This window comes from Sebastes umbrosus, chromosome 5, assembly GCF_015220745.1.
Source record: "Sebastes umbrosus isolate fSebUmb1 chromosome 5, fSebUmb1.pri, whole genome shotgun sequence".
Classification (NCBI taxonomy): Eukaryota; Metazoa; Chordata; class Actinopteri; order Perciformes; family Sebastidae; genus Sebastes; species Sebastes umbrosus.
In genome coordinates, this window is record NC_051273.1 from 14,031,840 (window position 1) to 14,051,820 (window position 19,981).

Sequence of the window (19,981 nt, forward strand, 5' to 3'; positions counted from 1 at the left end):
GAAATATTCCTCAAACGTTGTCAGATTCTTTCATATTTGGTGAATTAAGTAATAATAATAAACTTTATTTGTATAGCACCTTTCCAAACATAGTTACAGAGTTCTTTACATAAGTTAAAATATTGCAAACATCAAGATAAAGACAATACAGAATAAAAACATAAAAACATAGGCCAAAATAAAATGTTGAACATAAGACTTTTGTACAAAAAGTCAACAATAATGAAATTTAAATATACATTTTGCAGTCAGATGCATTTACAGTATAGGCCTACTTTCGCTTGTTTCAATAGTTTGTTTAGATGGGTTTATTTTTCACACTTATTTTTTTCAGCCATTTATTCATAATTTATTTCAACACCTCAAAGACAATGAAGTCGTAAAGTTGGCTAACAGGCACATCTGAACAACTGGCTTTGGATGCAAAGTGTTAACCACAATAAAGGTGACACAATGTCCCTCAGGTGTCATTTTCTTTGTTAAAATTGTGTATTCTGATGTAACACTTATTATGTGGTCTTGGGTCAGAGCTCACAACAGCAAGGCAGGTATTTTACATGCAATGAATTCTAATTTCTAAGTAATGTTTGCTAACATGACTTGAAACTGAGTGAGGTGAAACTACGGAGTTGAACATTACTTTCCCTACAAATAAATTTGATAAATTGTGTTTCACATAAAAGAAAAAGCATTAGAAGAAAGAAGGAGTGCAAAAAGGCTACAAGTAGTGCGCCCATCTGTAACCTGCCTCATCTCTCATGGATGTGCTGGAACAATTTGTTGACTTATAGATTGCTTGATTTAAAATACGATTACTTTGGGGTTTGGGGATGTTAATCATAAGACATTTGAATTTTAACGTAACTAACTTGTGCAATTATCATTTTTGACATTTTACAGTGCATGTGTGCACTAATAATTAACAGTCATGCCTTGTAAGTCACTACCGTATCACTTGCAGCCTTGCAGATGTAAATTAAATCACAGTGGATGCTCAAAATTGTAAGGCAAGATTAAGAATTATAGCTCTTATTTTTCATTTGTATGTTAAATAACTGATAGGCTGTTACCTATACAGTTAACCATTGTTCACTCCAATAAGATGAGAACATATCAGGAACATTTTACCTTAAACTGAGATGTCTATTATTGAAAAGTTCCCAGTGACTGCTAATAAGGTTTTTATTGTTTTCTTTAAAAAAAAACATGAACTTGACTTTGAAGGATAAAATCACTTCCTGTGTCTATTAAATTGTTAGTAAGGTAACTGTTCTGTCAAAAAGGATGCATTCATGACTCATGGGAAATACAGAAACTATAATGCACGCTTGCAGCACATGATTTTGTGATCTGACTTCTTAACTGTTACAATTGGCTGGATATTTCCATTATAGTAGATACTGCTGCATTTTTTATTTGCTATATTAATACTCATGAACAAAGTCCATAACTTTATTAGTGGGTGGTGTTTGCTAAATAAATTAACAGCCATTGCTGTTCATTCATGGCCTGTCTGAAAACATTTATAATGAATCAACATAATGGATGACCAAACAATGTGAAATCTATTGTGAAAATCGGAAATCCCTCGCATTTTTTGGCTCTTTAACAGCTACTTTGTAATGTTACACGGTATGCACCATTTACACCTATGGTCTTAATTTCTGAGATCTCAATAAAATGTGTTGCTAAACATTTTGTAAAAGAAATATTTCAATTTAAAATATTTAATATTTAAAATGGCAGTCTTTAAGATTTTCATTTAAATAAATGTCTGTTAAGTCACTCTTTATAGCCAAATGAGGTAGCACAATGGTGATTGATTCTATGGCCCACTGATGAAAGTATTGCAATATTTATATATTATTAAAGTGTTATGAAATGGGTGTTTCTGGTGACATCCCAGAAAAAATGCTGCTGTATACAAACAAAAACATGTAACTATGCACACAATTCTCAAAACTTGAAGCTCATGTACATAGAAATGTATTTTCTATTCTATTTCTAAGCTCGTACATTATATCAACAAAAAAAACACCAGACTGCTAAACTCTGAGCTACATCGTTTTATATTACACCGATATATTCAATGAACTTTTATGCTTATATGCTATACACATTATAGACTGGAATTTTAATTCCCGTTTAAGTTTTGACCAAGTTGTTGCTACATTAAAATGAGTAGTTAAGGTTTTAACAGGTTCCCGTTGATATTGAAGATTTTTTATCAGATATACTTTTAGTAAATGTATATCTATATATGTATTTGTTAAATTTTGTTTTACAAAGTTAATAAAGCAATGTTTTTTTTTCAATGTTATATTTATTGTTTTTTTTGTTCATTTTGAAACAACAGAACAAACATTCACAAACGTCCCCAATAATAACATTCTCGTTACAAAGAAACTTAACAAACCTAAAATTAATATAAAATAAGCCAGTATAGATACAGGAAGGACATATTATATACAAAAAAATAGATATATGCTGTAAGTAAAAAGAATATACACAAGTAAAAAAAAAAAAAAAATGTAAAACAATAAAATAAAATAAAATCCATTTTATATATACATATATACTGTATACGGTCGATACCCAAAGCCCAGGTATCGCTATCGGTATCAGGACTGAAAAAAATGGATCGGTGCATCCCTAGTAAATAATTGCTAAATATGACTTTTACAAAATAAATCAAATGATGTCATTTAGATCTCTGTTTGCATTTTAGTAGGGCTGAATGCTTCGAAGCGTCAACCGTTGCCATGGTATTCGACGTCCAAATCACTATTCGAATGCATTGTTTTGTACTTTTTTGTATACATATATATATATATAACATATTTATATATATATAAATATGTTATTTATTTATATATAATATATATTATTTATTTATTTATTTCCCCAAATCCTTCATGAAATGAGGAATAATCCCAAAACATTATTCATATTTAATATATATATATATATATATATTTATATATATATAAAATATATTTTTATATATATATATATATTATATATATATGTATTATTTATATATATATATTATTTATTTATATATTATATATATCATTTATTTATTTATTTATTTATTTATATATTATTATTACATACTTTTATATATATTTTATAAATCCCCAAATTCTTCATGAAATAAGGAATAATCCCAAAACATTATTCATATTTAACATTAATTATTATTAGTTATTCTCTGACAGACATCGCTGTTTGTTATGTGTAGAGGTGCATTTGTGTACAGTAGTGTGGCAGCAGCACTGTCCCGGGCACTGCAACTGAGGCGATGGAGACAGACAGACAGACAGAAGAACATGTCAGCCTGCTACAAGTATGAATGTGATGTATGAGTAAGTCACTACGATTTCCGAGCGGCACTTGAACGCAGCATTTCACCCATCAAGTCTCGCTCTCTGGGAATTCCCATATGACGTGAACGCAGCACAAAACGACAGCAGGCAGAGGTGAAAAGTCTGGATCATGTTTTCATCCCAGCGGAGGCATTTCACTTGAACGATAAAGAAGACACTGTAAATAAAGATCAACAACAGGGCGGTTCGGTTAAGCAGAGCACGGTCGTGGTTCAGTACCAACAACAACGACAGAAAACATTGATGTTTGTTGTTGTTAGCCAGCCAGCTAGCACAAGCTGAAATCTGTTAGCTAGGAGACCTCTGTCTGTTAGCTCACCGCCACCATCACCATCACCACCATCACTGCTCCTAGACCAGCTGTGCATCAGTCTGTCTTCCTACGATGGGAAACGCAGCTACTGCCAAGAAAGGCAATGAGCAAGAAAGCGGTGAGTACCTGGAAAACACACCCAGCTAGCCTTGTTAGCCATCTTTAGCAGAGCAGTGGTTGTCTCAGTGTTAGCAGCAGACAGTACAGTAATATGGGCTGCAGACAACAACCATCTTTGGTAGGGCAGTTTTACAAGGTGTGCTAGCAGCTCCCTCGTAATGGTGTCTGTTTGCTTATCTCTCACTTGGAAACACAGTGCCACACATATGATGATGCAGCTAGCTCATTATTGAACATTTGAAGCAGATGACAGCATCCTGTTGAAAGGTTTTCCCATAGCAGTGAATGCAAAGTCTCAACCAAAATATGTTCTTATTGTTCACACTGTAACTGAAGTTATCAAGGCACCATGTTTAACTTGGAAACACAGTGCCACATATGATGATACAGCTTGCTAATTATTGAACATTTGAAGCAGATGACAGCATACTGTTGAAGGTTTTCCCATAGCAGTGAATGCAAAGTCTCAACCAAAATATGTTCTTATTGTTCACACTGTAGCTGAAGTTATCAAGGCACCATGTTTAACTTGGAAACACAGTGCCACATATGATGATGCAGCTAGCTCATTATTGAACATTTGAAGCAGATGACATGCATCCTGTTGAAGGTTTCCCCCATAGCAGTGAATGCAAAAGTCTCAACCAATATGTTCTTATTGTTCACACTGTAACTGAAGTTATCAAGGCACCATGTTTAATTTGGGAACACAGTGCCACATATGATGATGCAGCTAGCTAGTTATTGAACATTTGAAGCAGATGACAGCATCCTGTTGAAGGTTTTCCCCATAGCAGTGAATGCAAAAGTCTCAAACAATATGTTCTTATTGTTCACACTGTAACTGAAGTTATCCTGGCACCATGTTTAACTTGGAAACAGTGCCACATATGATGCAGTTAGCTAATTATTGGACATTTGAGCAGATGAGAGCATCCTGTTGAAAGGTTTTCCCCATAGCAGTGAATGCAAAGTCTCAACCAATATGTTTTTATAGTATACACTGTAACTGAAGTTATCAAGGCAACATTTTTAACTTGGAAAAACAGTGCAACAGATTATGCAGCTAGCTAATTATTGAACATTTGAAGCAGATGACAGCATCCTGTTGAAGGTTTTCCCCATAGCAGTAAATGCAAAGTCTCAACCAAAATGTTCTTATTGTTCACACTGTAACTAAAGTTATCAAGGCACCATGTTTAACTTGGAAACATTGCCACAGATTATGCAGCTAGCTAATTATTGAAAGTGACATTTGAAGCAGATGACATGCATCCTGTTGAAGGTTTTCCCATAGCAGTAAATGCAAAGTCTCTCAACCAAAATGTTCTTATTGTTCACACTGTAACTGAAGTTATCAATGCACCATATTTACCTTGGAAACAGTGCCACATATGATGATGCAGCTAACTTATTATTGAACATTTGAAGCAGATGACAGCATCCTGTTGAAGGTTTCCCACACTGCAGTGAATGCAAAGTCTCAACCAAAATGTTCTTATTGTTCACACTGTAACTAAAGTTATCAAGGCACCATGTTTAATTTCCAAAGAGCTAATAGCAGCTGCTTGGAAGCTAGATAACATCAGCAAACATTGGTCTCTGCTAAAGCTGCAGTGCAAAAGGCCTAGTTGCTACCAAACAACCTGAAGGTACCTGATAATCAGACCAAGTTGACCAGATGGCTGCTTGATGTGGTTAAAGCAGGCTAATGGTGGTAATAATGGTGTTTTTGGTGTCTTAGTGTTGCTTTGTTTTTTCCAAACCCAAAATGGCAAGCAAAATTTTCCATCCCACACTTATGTGCAGTGTTGGAAATTAACTTTTTTGTCCACCTGCCACTGTGGCTTGTAGATCACAAAATCTACCAGCCACTCCACAGATTACCTTTGTTTTTTTGGGCTGGTGAGTGAAGCAAATCTAACAGCCACTTGCATATTTCAACAGCAGTTGGCTAGTGGCTGGTGCTAATTTCCAACCCTGCTTATGTGTCAAGTCAGCTGTCAACAAGTTTACTGTAAATCAAGAAATGTTATGCCTCGATCGCTGCTTTTCTTACAGTGACATTAACCTGTTGTGTTGATGATATAACATAAATAAATGGTAGCTCCCGTCCTAGTCAAAATTGCACCTGTTGAATGGCAATTTTGCAATCTGAAGTGCTCCATCAATCACTTGAAAGCAGTAGCCAGAGGGCTCTCTGTTGTGTTTAGTGTGTATTTTGTCAGTAATGACCAACTAATCCACTAAACTGTCTGTCTGGAGAGCAGTGATCTTGACCTGCTTTCTGATTGGCAGTGGTCCACACAGTCTCTCAGCCTTGTGACTCTGAGCCACCTGTAGTTTCTGCAGGGAGGGGCGTAGGGTTGAGTACAATAACACTGTGATGCAAACAGGAAAGCTACAGGAACACACTGTTAACACATTGTTGGTGTCATTTAGATCTCCGTTTGCAGCGTCAACCGCTGCCATGGTATTCGACATCCAAATCACTTTTCGAATGCTTTGGGTTTTTTTAAACGTTTTTATATATAAGTATGTAATAATAATATATAAATCCCAAAATACCTGATGAAATAAGGAATAATCCCAAAACATTATTCATATTCAACATTAATTATTATTAGTAATCCTCAGACAGATATCGCTGTTTGTTATGTGTAGAGGTGCATCAGGTACAGTAGTGTGGCAGCAGCATTGTCCCGGGCACTGAAACTGGGGAGATGGAGACAGACAGACAGAAGAACATGTCAGCCTGCTGCGCCGCACTGCTCCGCGAAGCTTTGAATACCTTTGAATATTTCTCATCAAAACCCCAAAAATGGTATTCGGAACAGCCCTACATTTTAGGTATTTTAACATCGAGAGGGCCCCAAACTGCTGTAACATTTAGCATTAAAAAAAGTGTGCAGCTGACTTTAAGGAGGACCTATTATGCTTTTGTGCTTTTTCCCTTTCCTTTAGTGTGTTATATAGTTTTATTACAGAATTACAAAGCCCAAAGTCCACACCAAAGGGAGTTATGGTACATTTCCACAGGGGCATTTTTTATCACGAGGGATATGTACCATTGCTCTCCCCAACAGAAACACTGCTCCTGAGCTGCCTGAAATGGACTCGCAAGTCCCGCCTTTTTTCTTCTGTAACGTAGTGATGTCACCAAGTAACATATTTGCATAATACCTGCCTAGTTGCAAGTATGAAAGTGGCAACCCTAAAACAAAGCTAGTTAGAGTGGAGTCTGAAGAGTTTGGTTCAGTTGACCAATCACAACAGAGTGGGCCAGCTGACCAATCAGAGCAGACTGGGCAGGAGCTCAAACGGAGCGTTTCAGACAGAGGGTGAAAAGAGTTACTGCGTCACAGCCAGTATGAGAGAAGTAAAGTGTTTTTTTTAACAATAAAGCATTTAAACATGTTCTAGTAGAAACCCAAATCACAAGTATACACCTGAAAATAAGCATAATAGGTCTTCTTTAAGCATAGAGGAAAGCTCTTTGAAGAACTGCATTGTTAAACTTTACCACCAGAGAGCACGATATCCTGGAGATAACTTCTCTCTAAGTCAGTGAGTGGGTGGAACAGGCCTACAGTTTCCTTATCAGCACTCTGAATGCACAACAGCTGTGCAATGTTTTTGACATAACCTTAAGAGGCTGGCCTTTTTTTGTTTCTTTGTATCCCTTTATCAAAACATCACCATTTGCATTTGAGACCAATAGCCTAAATATTTTCCACGCCACATAGAAAAAGTAGACATGCAGTTAGCCGCTGAAACTGAAGCAGAGGAGAGTGCTTGAACAGGAAGTTTCACTTTATGTGGTTAGCCAAGCATTGCAGTGCACTTGGCTTGATACAGGAAGTTCATATCACTCATTGGTCTTCACTCTAAAAACGGTTACTGAGCCTTTTCACTCGCGGAACAAGAAGCTTGTCACGAAATGGCCCAGGGAAAGGACCAATCCTTCGCCAGCCGCCTTTTCCATAGATGTCGTAAGAGTAACCCAGAGCAGAAAGGGCAAGAGAACGAGGTGCCTCATATCTCTGAGTTCACCATCATGTGGGATAAGTTCAGTAAGTGCCTTGTGTTGCTTTTACACTTAAAATGTGTCTGCAGCTCTGAGCAGGACGAGTCTCAGCTCGTGTTTGTGGTTTTTGTTTGTCGGAGAACTGATTTAGATGAAGCTTATAAAAAAAAAACAAGTGGCATATTATTCTAAATTATACAGGTCTTTTAATAGTTTTGATAAACCTTTAAGTTTGATTATGTATTTTTTTCATGTACATTAGTTTGTCAAGTCTTAAAACGTCAAGTACACACATCCAGACATTAGTAAAAGCAGCTTTGTCGAGCAAGCCTTTTGTGGCGCTTCAGTCGCTTGCATCATCTTACTATCTCTGTCCTGTCATTTTTGTGTACTGTTCTGCAAGTATGAAAATGTGTTTTATGTGTGCTCTTTTACAATGTCTTTTCAATCACTGTTGTTTTATAGTCTTTGTGACAGATGTTAACAATATTTTGTGACAGATGTAAGATAGCGAAAGCCTCCTCACATACTGGTAAGAAAGAAAGAGAAAGTTAGGTCTAAATATTGAAGACTACCTACTGTGAAAAATGTAAAGAACAAAAACCCCTGATTAATGGTTTCTATAGTCAATTGAAGAAATAAGTCTTCCAACCAAAATAATCGTATTGTTTTGATGTAGAATACTTTAATCAGGTTTCGCTTAGTTGTCTTCTCCAGTGTCATTTTGTCGTGTGTTGCATTTAAACCACTTGAATCTCAAATGTCCTTGTTTTTAAGCACTTCATAAATGTTTCTTCCTCTCTTTCTCTTCTCCACCATTTCCATCCATGTGGGTCCTGCAAACCCTTGGTGAACTGTAGAGACTTTTGGTATGCTCATTTTTCCATGAGCCGTCCTAAGTCACAGAGTTTATTCTGCAGTTTTTAGGCCTACCGGGCTCGTAGTATCCTCCTAAGATTGCGGTTAAATAGGACAGTATGTTAACATACAGCTTCCACATATAGTCCTTCAATGCCAGGTATGCATTTAAATCAGCAACCGCATACCAACTAGACATTAGATACCTACCACGACTCTGTGACTTTGGACATCTCATGTCTGCTGTGACTTTCACAATGTCTTTCTAATGCCTGCACCGTAGCCTCAGTTCTGTTCTGTATTTTGTCTTTTTTCCTCTGCACAGTATTACTGCCTCCCCCCTTTACTCCCACCTACTCCTGAAAGGGATGCAGAATAGCTTTGAATTGGCCAGTTCTGTAAAGTCCACAAGAGCTCTTTGCATCACTTTATCGATTACAACTTCCTGCTTAGACGTGTGGTTTTGAGGTATTTTTTATGTCAAGTATAGTCCTGCATCCCCACTACTTGACATTTGCCTGACCTTAAAATGCATTTGTTTCCCTGAACTTGTGAACTGCCTTTGTTTATTTTCCCGTTAAACAGCCCCAGTTTGTTATTTTCCTCAACATGTTAACTGACCTTGTGTGTGTACCAAAAATGCTAATTTGTTAAATCACACTTATGTCTCTTTTTATAGTGAAAGAGTTCTTAGCTAAAGCCAAAGAAGATTTTTTAAGAAAATGGGAGTGTCCACCACAGGTAAGTTGAACTCAAACTTTCATTTCCCTTAACTCGCTGGCCTAAGCGGTTTGTCATGTGCCAAACTGACAGATAGACATTTTGTTTGATAGCGCCTCGCCACTTCCTGGCTCACATGTTGTTGACTTCAATGCTACCTGATTGCATAATTGTACTGTGACACTGAGAGGCATTTATTCTGAGCTTTATGGAGGCAAAATGGCATACCAGTTGCATCCATAAGAGCTGAATTTACAAGCAGAAATGAAGCATTTCAATCATCAGTTTGCTGTATTCACTTCAACTCATAATGTTTCCTCAGAGCACAACTGGCCTGGATGACTTTGACAGGTTCAAGACTCTGGGCACTGGCTCATTCGGGCGAGTCATGCTCGTCAAACATAAAGAAACAAATCAGTTCTACGCCATGAAGATCTTGGACAAACAAAAAGTAAGTGTATGGCTTTAAAGAGAACTGTTTACCCATCTCATTAGAGCTAGTGTCGTAAACCTAAAGCAAACTTCTGCACGCTCGACGAACGCTGTAACTACACAAGTGCTGCTCATCTCGTAAAAGGAAATGGAACGCTTCCTCTCATGCACGGCCAGCGCGTTATCGTCGAAAACCTCAGAGGTGCTTCACAAGAGAGTTTCAATCTTTAAATACTGATGTGAGAGTCGTAGGAGGAGGTTAGCGTGTCCTCAGTGCGTCGCTCATGTAACAGTACACTGCTTCTTTGAATTTCACACAGTTGGTTTAAGAGGTAAAGCTGTCTGACTTTTGGTTTAAGCTGTGCTGCTGAAAGACTTCCCTTATTACCATATATGTCTGCCCACTTCTTGTTTTTTCACACTTCTCATGCTGCACTTTTACTAGTTCATCACAGGGGTCTTAAAGGATTATTCTGTGTTTTTACTACTACTAATCATGAACATGTCACATTGATGCTGACTATTTCCCAAAGCATGCCATTTATAACGTGTTTTTACTGCCTTACAGGTAGCCATTGTTTTCCATTTAGATAGTTCAGTACAGAATGCAAATGAACTTGCAGAGACTTGAAACTTGCTTGAGATAAGTAGCTAACACCTCACAGCAAGGTGTTATATCATTGTGTGGTAATGCAGTTGAAACTGTGGATTGAATTAATGTTTGACAGTCTTTTTAAACCAAGAACCAAGCAAATTTGGACATTACTTTCCATGATGTCTCTTAGCGCTGCCCCTTCTTACTTGATTAGTTTGTCGTTTTGGGCTTAGTCAACTAAGATTTTTTTTGTTGATTAGTTGTTTTTTTATGCTATTTTCATGCAGAATGACTTATTTCCAAGGAACATATAAGCACATCTCTGGTAAACACAAGATTTAAAGTGGTGTTTTTGTGTGATTCCTTGTGTAGAAACTCAGTTTCACAGATCTGTCGATTAAATCATCTAGTTGATTAGTTGACAAAGTCTTTAGTCGAGGACAGCCCTGATTCTGACTTTTATTTTCTGACAATACGGCTTGTGGATGCAATACCGTTGAGCACCTGACTTTCAAGTTTTGTATGTCAGAGCTTCCCACCAACTCCTGAATGCACCAGACTGGCAAACCTGTCAAATTAATTGCACAGACAAAAATAAAACAGAACATGATGTTAACTCTGAAGTTTTAAGTCTGTGCAAGTTGCTTTTCACACCTTACTGAAATTAATGGAAGAAAGCAGCTGACTGGAGAGGAGGACAGACACAATTTCAAGATGTCAAAAAATAATGTTATGCTTTGAAGAGTGATCAGTCATAACTGGGTTAAAACATTTAAAACATGTCTGTGTGCATTCACTTTTTAATCAGACATTGCTCTCAAAAAAAATCATAAAAAACCTTTTGGGTTCTTGTAGCTTTGCCTTACATTGAATTCGGTAATGACATACTACACACACACACACACACACACACATAGTATTTATATTGTAAGTATCTAGTGATAAGATATGTATCATGATGCAGGAGTTACGATTCAATATATTGTGATTTTTTAAAAATCGAGTTTTAGGAAAACTGTCATAATATAAAGAACACACCACCATATGCATACAATCTGAGTGAAAAAAAACACATTAGCAGTGCACCCATACGCAACTTCATGTCTAAGTTTACGTTGTTACATTGGAGGGGAAGAGTCAAATGGCTGAAGATAGATTACAACACTAACGGCCAGGGTTTAAATACAACACAAAGTGAGCCGCTGTCTGCCACAAATCTTTGCATGTAAACTATTAATTAAAAATTGATAGTGTTTTTAAGAATCGATACAGTATCACAAAACATAAAGTCGTGATACTAAGTGTATATATATTTTCTTACACCCCTATTATATTGTGCCTTGTTTTTTTTTCAGGTGGTGAAGTTGAAGCAGATAGAACACACACTAAATGAGAAGAGAATACTACAGGCCGTCTCTTTCCCCTTCCTCGTCAGATTGGACTTCTCTTTCAAGGTACATGTTGCCAACCACCTCTTACAATCAAATACACAGTTACCATGTTTTTATATGTTTCATCAAGGAATCCTAACGCTAATCCAACAGACCTTTTGTGTTCATCTGTCACAGTGCTACAGTTAGAACAGTGCATCTCCTCGTTTATAATTAAAAACAACCTCAACAGAAATGACACCCCCGTAATAATATACCATCACTTAACCTGATTGGGGTGTTTTATTTCCCTACCTGAAGAGCGCTTCCCTTTGCTTAAAGGTGTCTTGCTTTGATTAACAGGACAACTCAAACCTCTACATGGTGATGGAATATGTGCCCGGTGGAGAGATGTTCTCACACCTCAGACGTATTGGAAGGTTCAGGTATAATATACATTTTATTTATTTATATTTTAAGTATTATATTTATTAGTAATCATTTATATTATTTACATATTTTTTCAGTGCTGTATCAGCCACTAATAGCTGGACAATTTTCACTTAGCTCACTGATAATGATCATGGATGGAATAGCTTGAGACAGACATTATTTGGCCACAGTGAATGATTTATGCACCATAATCATGATGCAATAATGTCTGACTGTCCACCCTCCCTTCTTTTCAGTGAAAACCATGCAAGATTTTATGCAGCTCAGATCGTGCTCACCTTTGAGTACCTTCACTCCTTAGACCTCATCTACAGAGACCTGAAGCCTGAAAACCTGCTCATAGATCAGCATGGGTACATCCAGGTACACAGTCTGTGTCAAGTTTGTAATAGAAAAGTAAACTGAAGTCCGTCATCAACGAGTTCTGTCGGTAAACTATTAGTTGTAACTGAGAAGAATCTCATCCGCTGCTAGTAGAAAACAACCAAGAAAGAGTATGTGGACCTACTGTTTATGAAAATAAAGACAGTTAACAATAAATAACAAATTAAAGGTTTGAAGTGGGGTTGTATGAGGTACTTATCCATAGTCAGTGTATAACAGACAGGAATACCGGCACGGAAGCAAAACAATGTACTGCCGTGGACGGGACCGGCAGCAAAACATATTTTGGCCACCTAAAAGAAAGGCCCACCTAAAAAACCTTGCTGTGAGACAGCTATACAGTCTATACATGTTTCCGACTGGGAGGTGCATTATCAATGCTCTCGCCAAAGCAACCAGACTCCATTTAAAAAAATATGTAATTTTAACTGACTTGGTATACAGTACTCAAACAACCCCACTTCAAAATACCCAAACTATCCCTTTAACACGTTTAGTCGATTTGATCCATGCTAAATTTTAAAAAAATGACAAATGAAAAATGACAAACAGATGTAGGTTGTGTTAATTGCCCTGACGTAGATCTACAGTGGTCGAAATATGTTGGCATTTTTATGATTTAGGCTTTTTAATATTTCCTTCCTCGTCCTTGTTTTTGATCTACTGTTGAGTACACAGAGTGACCACTCATCTCTCTTTCCTTGACGCAGGCTTCTGTTTATCTGTTGATAGCCATGGGTCTGAAGTGTAGTACTATACATGTTAACTATGCCCTGACGTAGTTACTTCTCTTATCATGCTCCTATTGTTCTTTCTTAAGGTCACAGACTTTGGCTTTGCCAAAAGAGTAAAAGGCAGGACCTGGACATTGTGTGGAACTCCTGAGTACCTGGCTCCAGAGATCATCCTCAGCAAGGTGAACCCTTTATACCTAATATACAGCCTGCATACATGTTATTACAGTATAGTTAGAAAGGGCTAAAACAGTAACTCAAGCACAATGGATTTCAAACGAAACAATGATTTGATGAATTAAAGGGTCTTCATATTTGGAGAAAAATGTTAAGAATTGTAGCCCTTTTTATGCACAGTTATCCCAATTTTATGACAATAATAATAATAACTTTATTTATATAGCACCTTTCAGAACAAAGTTACAAAGTGCTTTACAGTAAAAAACAATAATAAAGCTAAAATATGTACAAGATATAAAATAGGATAAATAGTTTAAATGGGTACAATAAATATCTTCAGTTAAGAAAAAGTCAAACGATAAAAGTGAGTTTTCACGTCTAGTGACAAATCAAGATTTAGGAACCGTTAGTAGGGCCTTGTCGGAGGATCTCAAGCAGCGATTAGGCTCATAGGAAGTTAGGAGATCACAGATACAGTCAGGAGATAGACCATTCAAGGCTTTAAAGAAACAAGTAGTGAAATCTTAAAATCAATTCTAAAACTCCGAGGTAACCAGTGAAGGGCAGCAAGGATCGGTGTGATGTGATCACAAAGCCTGGCAGCAGCGTTTTCTATAAGTTACACTCTGCCTGCTGATACCACAATAAAGCGTGTTGCAGTAGTCAAGTCTCGGGGAAATAAAAGCATGGATGACCTTTTCTAAATCTGCAGAAGAAAGGAATGACCTGATCTTAGATAAATGCTGCAGTACAATGATCCTTAACATATAGACGAGACAAACAATAAGTTTCAAGTGAAACTGATCACATTCACTTGACAAAGAGACTTGAGTCAAAAAAGTCTTTGAAACAAGAAAGAGCTGAAGCTGGCTGCCGTCTAGGCCCGACAGATCACCACAAGACAAGATAAGCATCTGCTGATGTATCTGGCTCGTATATGTCATTGGATGCAAAGGATCTTGCTAATTTGTGCAATTTTTTTGTCCTAAAATTGACTGTTTATAAGACGATGCACCAGTCATATGATGTAAACGGAAAAAAAAACACAAGTTAAAGCTAAGTGCAGAGCCAACAGAAGAAGAAATGTGTCACGCTTATCTATATCTGGACTGCGCTGCATGTCTCGAGTCTTTCTTACTGTCATTACCAGTCGTTATCCAAGGTTGTTTTGCATGGTTAAGGTTGAGCCAAGAAACCTACAGCCTTTCTAAAATAATGTTTTTTCTTTCTGTTTCTGACTCTTCCAGGGCTACAACAAAGCTGTGGACTGGTGGGCTCTTGGAGTTCTCATCTATGAAATGGCTGCTGGTTACCCTCCATTTTTTGCTGATCAGCCGATCCAGATCTACGAAAAGATTGTGTCTGGCAAGGTATCCAGAGATACTCACACACAAAGTCTTTGAGTTTCAATGTTTTAATTATCTGTCATTTCTCTGCTTGTTTTTCAACCTTAAACATCAACTTGGCATTGTTGTGTTTCTTATTGCTCTTTATATACTGTAACCAAGCATGTTATATTAAATGGGTGAATAACACCCGTGTGTTTGCGTTGATTGATCGTGCTCGGTAATTCAGAGTTCCCATCTTTTTTCGCTCCTGTAGGTACGATTTCCCTCTCACTTTAGCTCCGACCTGAAGGATCTGCTGAGGAACTTGCTCCAGGTGGACCTGACGAAGAGGTTTGGCAACCTGAAGAACGGCGTGAATGACATCAAAAATCACAAGTGGTTCTCCTCAACAGACTGGATCGCCATCTACGAGAGAAAGGTAGCTATTCATTGTGTCGTAACATGTTTCTGAATCCGGAACCATGCAATGACACATCTGATACTGTCCAGCGTTTAGTTCTTTCGTAAATTTAACAGAATGATCAAGACGTGATGGTGAAGTGTGCACAAAAATACTCGTGGTATTTTAATAGAAGATAATTTACATATAAACACCAGCCCTTGTTTGGCATATTTAAATGAATAATCAGAAAACAATTTCTTATTTTCTTCTGCATTCTTAGGTCGAAGCTCCCTTCTTGCCAAAGTGCAGAGGACCAGGAGACACGAGCAACTTTGACGACTACGAAGAGGAGGAAATTCGTGTCTCACAAACAGAAAAGTGTGCGAAAGAGTTTGCTGAGTTCTAGAGAGTTGGGCCAGAGTCCCATCAGGGCTCAACGTGTTTTTGGGATATTTGCACTCTCCTGAGGTTTAAGGTGGAACTGAGGCCGTCACGTGTTCAAAACAAAAGCCTCGTTCCTTCATTCCACACAGCTGAATGAGGTCCTTCTTGCCATGATCCTGCGTGCAGTTAGCACTAACCTATACACAGGCACATTATGCAGACACCCCTCGTGCTGCAACACAGAAATACTAGACCACGTTCTCATCTTTTGTCTGTTTTGTTTTTTATGTTTGCCACCTTTTGAATAGCCTCCCTCCTCCTTATTTCAAGTCAGATAATTATTTGAAAAGCAACGTGAAAACCAATATTATGCCCATTTCCAAATGGCACAAAGAGTGATTGATTGTATTAGCTGGTATTGCACATATTGTGATTTAAGCTTTGGGAAAATAGAAGGGTTTTTTTTTTTTTGGTTGAATTTCTAACATTGCCAGTCGTCTGTTAAACGCCTGAGTGTGTTTTAGGGTTCAGTTTATTATTCCTTAATCATGAACACTTTAACCATTATTCATCATTCTGGTGTCCTTAAGACCTAGAGACGTGTATTTGTGCATATAGAAATATACATATATGAGACATTTTCAAACACTTTGTGTTGTTAAAGCATGACCAAAATTCAATCAAAGAAACTGGTGTTTTAGTGAAGGAAAAGCAACACTGATGACTTCTTGAAGTTTTGTGAGTTTTAGCACTCAGGCGTTCAGTTCTTGAAGGGACGGGTTAACAGTGACAAGTGTTATTATGGAGCAGAAACTTGTCAGTGCTGTGTTAACTCAATTGTAGCATCCATATCTGGTCACACCTCAGACTAGATGTGGTATCGAATGAAAGGAATAAGATGATATATTTTTCAGGTACAACTCTGTTTCTCGAGGAAGGAAAAACTGAAGGGGTTTGAGTGTGTCACTCTCCACACAACAGGTCATCGGTCTTTGGTACGTCCAGAAATGTATGAAGTGCATTTTTCAATAACTGAAAGGTCGGTTTGTTAGATTTTCTTGAGAGCAGTGTTGGTCACGAGGACGTATTTTGTCCATTCGGGTTTGCTTTTCAATTTTTGTTTTTAAATTGTGCTTTAGCGGAGCACTCGGAAGATATTGTGTAACTGCCATATTTGTTTCATTTTTACTTTTGCATGTTTGTTTGTACAGCAGCGTCACAAGCTAATAGTGCCCTGAAAGTGTTCCCATCTGTTTTGTTGTTGTTTTGCTACCTTTTCAATTGTTTCATAGCCTGAGACATTGATGCATTAGATAGGCTATTTTTATCTGAGCGACATATTCCTTCCACATAATCCCACAAAAGCAAAACTAAACCATTAACCACGAAATAATAACTGAAATATCATAACCTTAAAGTATTCATCCGTCTTGGTCACCACTTGGTTGAAACATACTTACCTCAACTATAGCTTGTAGTCTCTTCGCATCATTTTTTTAACCAATTTGTACACTGTGACGGAGCAATATTTGCTCATTCTTCCTCGCAAAATTGCTCAGGCCGAGTTAGAGAACGTTAACAGGCAAACATGTTTTTGGTCTTGTTACAGATTTCCAAAGGGAATAAGGTCAAAAGAGTCTGACTTTTGAAGAACATTTTCATTGTAAATCACTCCTGTTTAAGTTATTGTCTACACATATTTAATATATATGTTCTCCCCTCAAGAGAAATAGAGGTTTAATGAGGGATTTCTTTTCTATACTGAGCACCATTCATTTCCCATGAATTCTGACACATAGCCTGTCCTTACTGCTGAAATGTAGTCCCTGCCTCTGCGCCGGCGTGACGGGTTGACGTGTGTATTTAGAAGGTGATCATGTCAAAGGTTCAATACCTACAAGGCCAAGGTGTCCACTTGTTGAACTTCCAGCTTCTGCGATCCTTTGATTCCCTCGAGGGAAATTTGTCTCTGCCGTCCACAGGGAGGTCAGAGGTCATTTCTGCAGGTCGGACACTCAGGGTTGTGGGGAAAAATCAAAGATTTACATGTCACATCTTGTTGGAAACAATAATGCATTGTCTTTCAATTTAACATCTCTTTAAGTCTTCTGAAGTTTTGATCATTATTTGACATGGTGCTCAAGTGTTTGTAGATGAGAACAATGCAATTTAATCAACAATCTTAGACAACCAAATGTGAAAAAGGTTTGGTGACTGAATGCTTTTTTTTAAGGTACTGATGTACTGTATATTGATATTGGCTATGCCTGATTTCTTTGATTTCTTTGATTTCTTTTCATATATTGAGCACATGATGTGGTATTTTATTTAGCCCTGATTTCATTTCAAAAGGCACAACTGTTTCTTATGCTATTTTTTATTTATATTAGAGATGTCTAATAAAATTACATTTTAAATGTTTAAACTTGCATATATATAAGGAGACTCCAACTGTTTTATTCACAAAAGTGTTATATACAGTGAATATATTGGATTATTTATTTTATTTTATTTTTTATTTACCCTTATTAAAGATAAAAACATTTATAGAAATTTAAATATTTACCACAGTCAATACACATTGATGCCTCTCATGCCTATTTTGAAATTGTAGCCTTTTTTTCCTAACATTTTTTCTTACATTTCTTTACTTAGGAAATTAACTTTAATAACATTATTTTCCCAGATTTGAAGGGTGATCAGAATGTAATTGCAGAATCGATGATATTTTTTATTTGGACAAATCTACACCTGGGAATTAAGCATGTTTCAATCCAAACTGCCTGTGTGTAAATCTTCCCATAAAAATGTGTAGGAAACCCACAGCTCTTCTTATGTGTCATTTATCCCCCATATGTGTGTAATAATGTTTGTCATATTTGATGTAAATGATGGCACTTTTCCCTGAGCCACTTCACACTCCCGAGTCTGACTGAAAGGAAATCAGTTTATGAGTTCTTCGTAGTTAGTCACACATGCCAGTATGGGATCAATAACCTGAAATGTGTCTGTATTTAGTTTGTGGGATACTTTGCACATCATTTAGAAGAAGGCTGACACGTTTTTCCCACCCATATTTACTTGTGTTTGCAAGGGGAATATACTTTGCTGTAGCAGATTTTATGTAAACAAAGGATATGTCACTATAATAAATTCTTTTTATTAAAAAATATGCAATTGTTTGTTTTCAATATGATGAGAAATGTTGCTGTGTCACAAATTTGCTTATTAGGGAATTTCACAATCATCAGTACACCTTTAAGAAACTTTAAAAAAAAACGTTTTTATAAATAGCTCTATGCATCGCCAGGAAGTGTACAGCAATTACATGGAAGTCTATTTCCCATCTCCTCATTTCTAGATGGCTTCTGGAAATGAACAGCTGCGTTCTACTTGAAAAGATCACATATACCCTGAGAAATGAATACAACATCAACCCTATTTAACCTATATGGACTCCTTACCAACACCTATATCGGATTTGATATTACACAATTATCAGACTTGATACATCATTAGTCATCTGAACACTGCATGTCGTTATTTATGATTTCTTTTATTTGTGTATTTAATTTGTTTTTTCTATATCCTTTTTAATTCAATTGATCGTTAACCAGCCTATACTCCTTTTGAGTATGGTTATTTTTCAGTTTGTATGTGGGTGGGATAGGGAGGGAATTTGTGTTTTGTATATTTGGTTAACAAAAAAAATTGAAAATAAAATATTCTAAAAAAGAAAAAGAAATGTTGCAGTGTGTGTAGTAATTACAGTGATGTTTTTCCCAGCAGGTTGTTAATGATGCTGAACTACAACTACTACTACTACTACTAAAAGAAGGCTGACTTGTGTTTGCAAGGGGAATATACTTTGCTGTAGCAGATTTTATGTAACAAAGGATATGTCACTATAATAAATTATTATTATTAAAAAAATAAAATTGTTTGCATTCAATATGATGAGAAATGTTGCTGTGTGCACTTTCATAGACTAAGCTACTGGAGTTACCCTGCACTATATTCACTTTTAACAGTTTTCTTCATCTCCTTGTATTTTTATATCTGGTATACTTTATTGTACTTTGTACTTTGCACTACTAACTTTTTTACTGCCTTTTTACTAACATGTTTTGCACTATGGAACTGTGATGCTGGAAACTTGAATATCCCTTGGGATCAATAAAGTTACTATCTATCTATTTAGCTATCTCTCTATCTATTTCTCTATCTATCTATCTATCTATCTATCTATCTATCTATCTATCTCTCAATCTATCTATTTCTTTATCTATCT

The 19,981-nt window shown here is 36.8% G+C and overlaps 1 protein-coding gene across 3 annotated transcripts; it reads left to right on the forward strand.

Moving 5' to 3' along the window:
• Nucleotides 1–3,440: 3,440 nt before the first annotated feature.
• On the forward strand, nt 3,441–18,862 carry prkacba (protein kinase, cAMP-dependent, catalytic, beta a). Of its 3 annotated transcripts, XM_037768955.1 has the most exons (11): nt 3,441–3,820; nt 8,710–8,718; nt 9,387–9,448; nt 9,750–9,878; nt 11,810–11,908; nt 12,188–12,270; nt 12,514–12,640; nt 13,482–13,577; nt 14,823–14,945; nt 15,178–15,342; nt 15,587–18,862. In XM_037768955.1, exons 1-11 carry the CDS (start codon nt 3,775–3,777, stop codon nt 15,710–15,712), a joined length of 1,065 nt encoding a protein of 354 aa, XP_037624883.1. In that variant the 5' UTR covers nt 3,441–3,774; the 3' UTR covers nt 15,713–18,862. The 3 variants fall into 3 exon arrangements, with proteins under 3 accessions (XP_037624883.1, XP_037624884.1, XP_037624882.1); XM_037768956.1 differs by lacking the exon at nt 8,710–8,718; XM_037768954.1 differs by lacking the exons at nt 3,441–3,820; nt 8,710–8,718 and adding an exon at nt 7,261–7,895.
• Nucleotides 18,863–19,981: the final 1,119 nt, after the last annotated feature.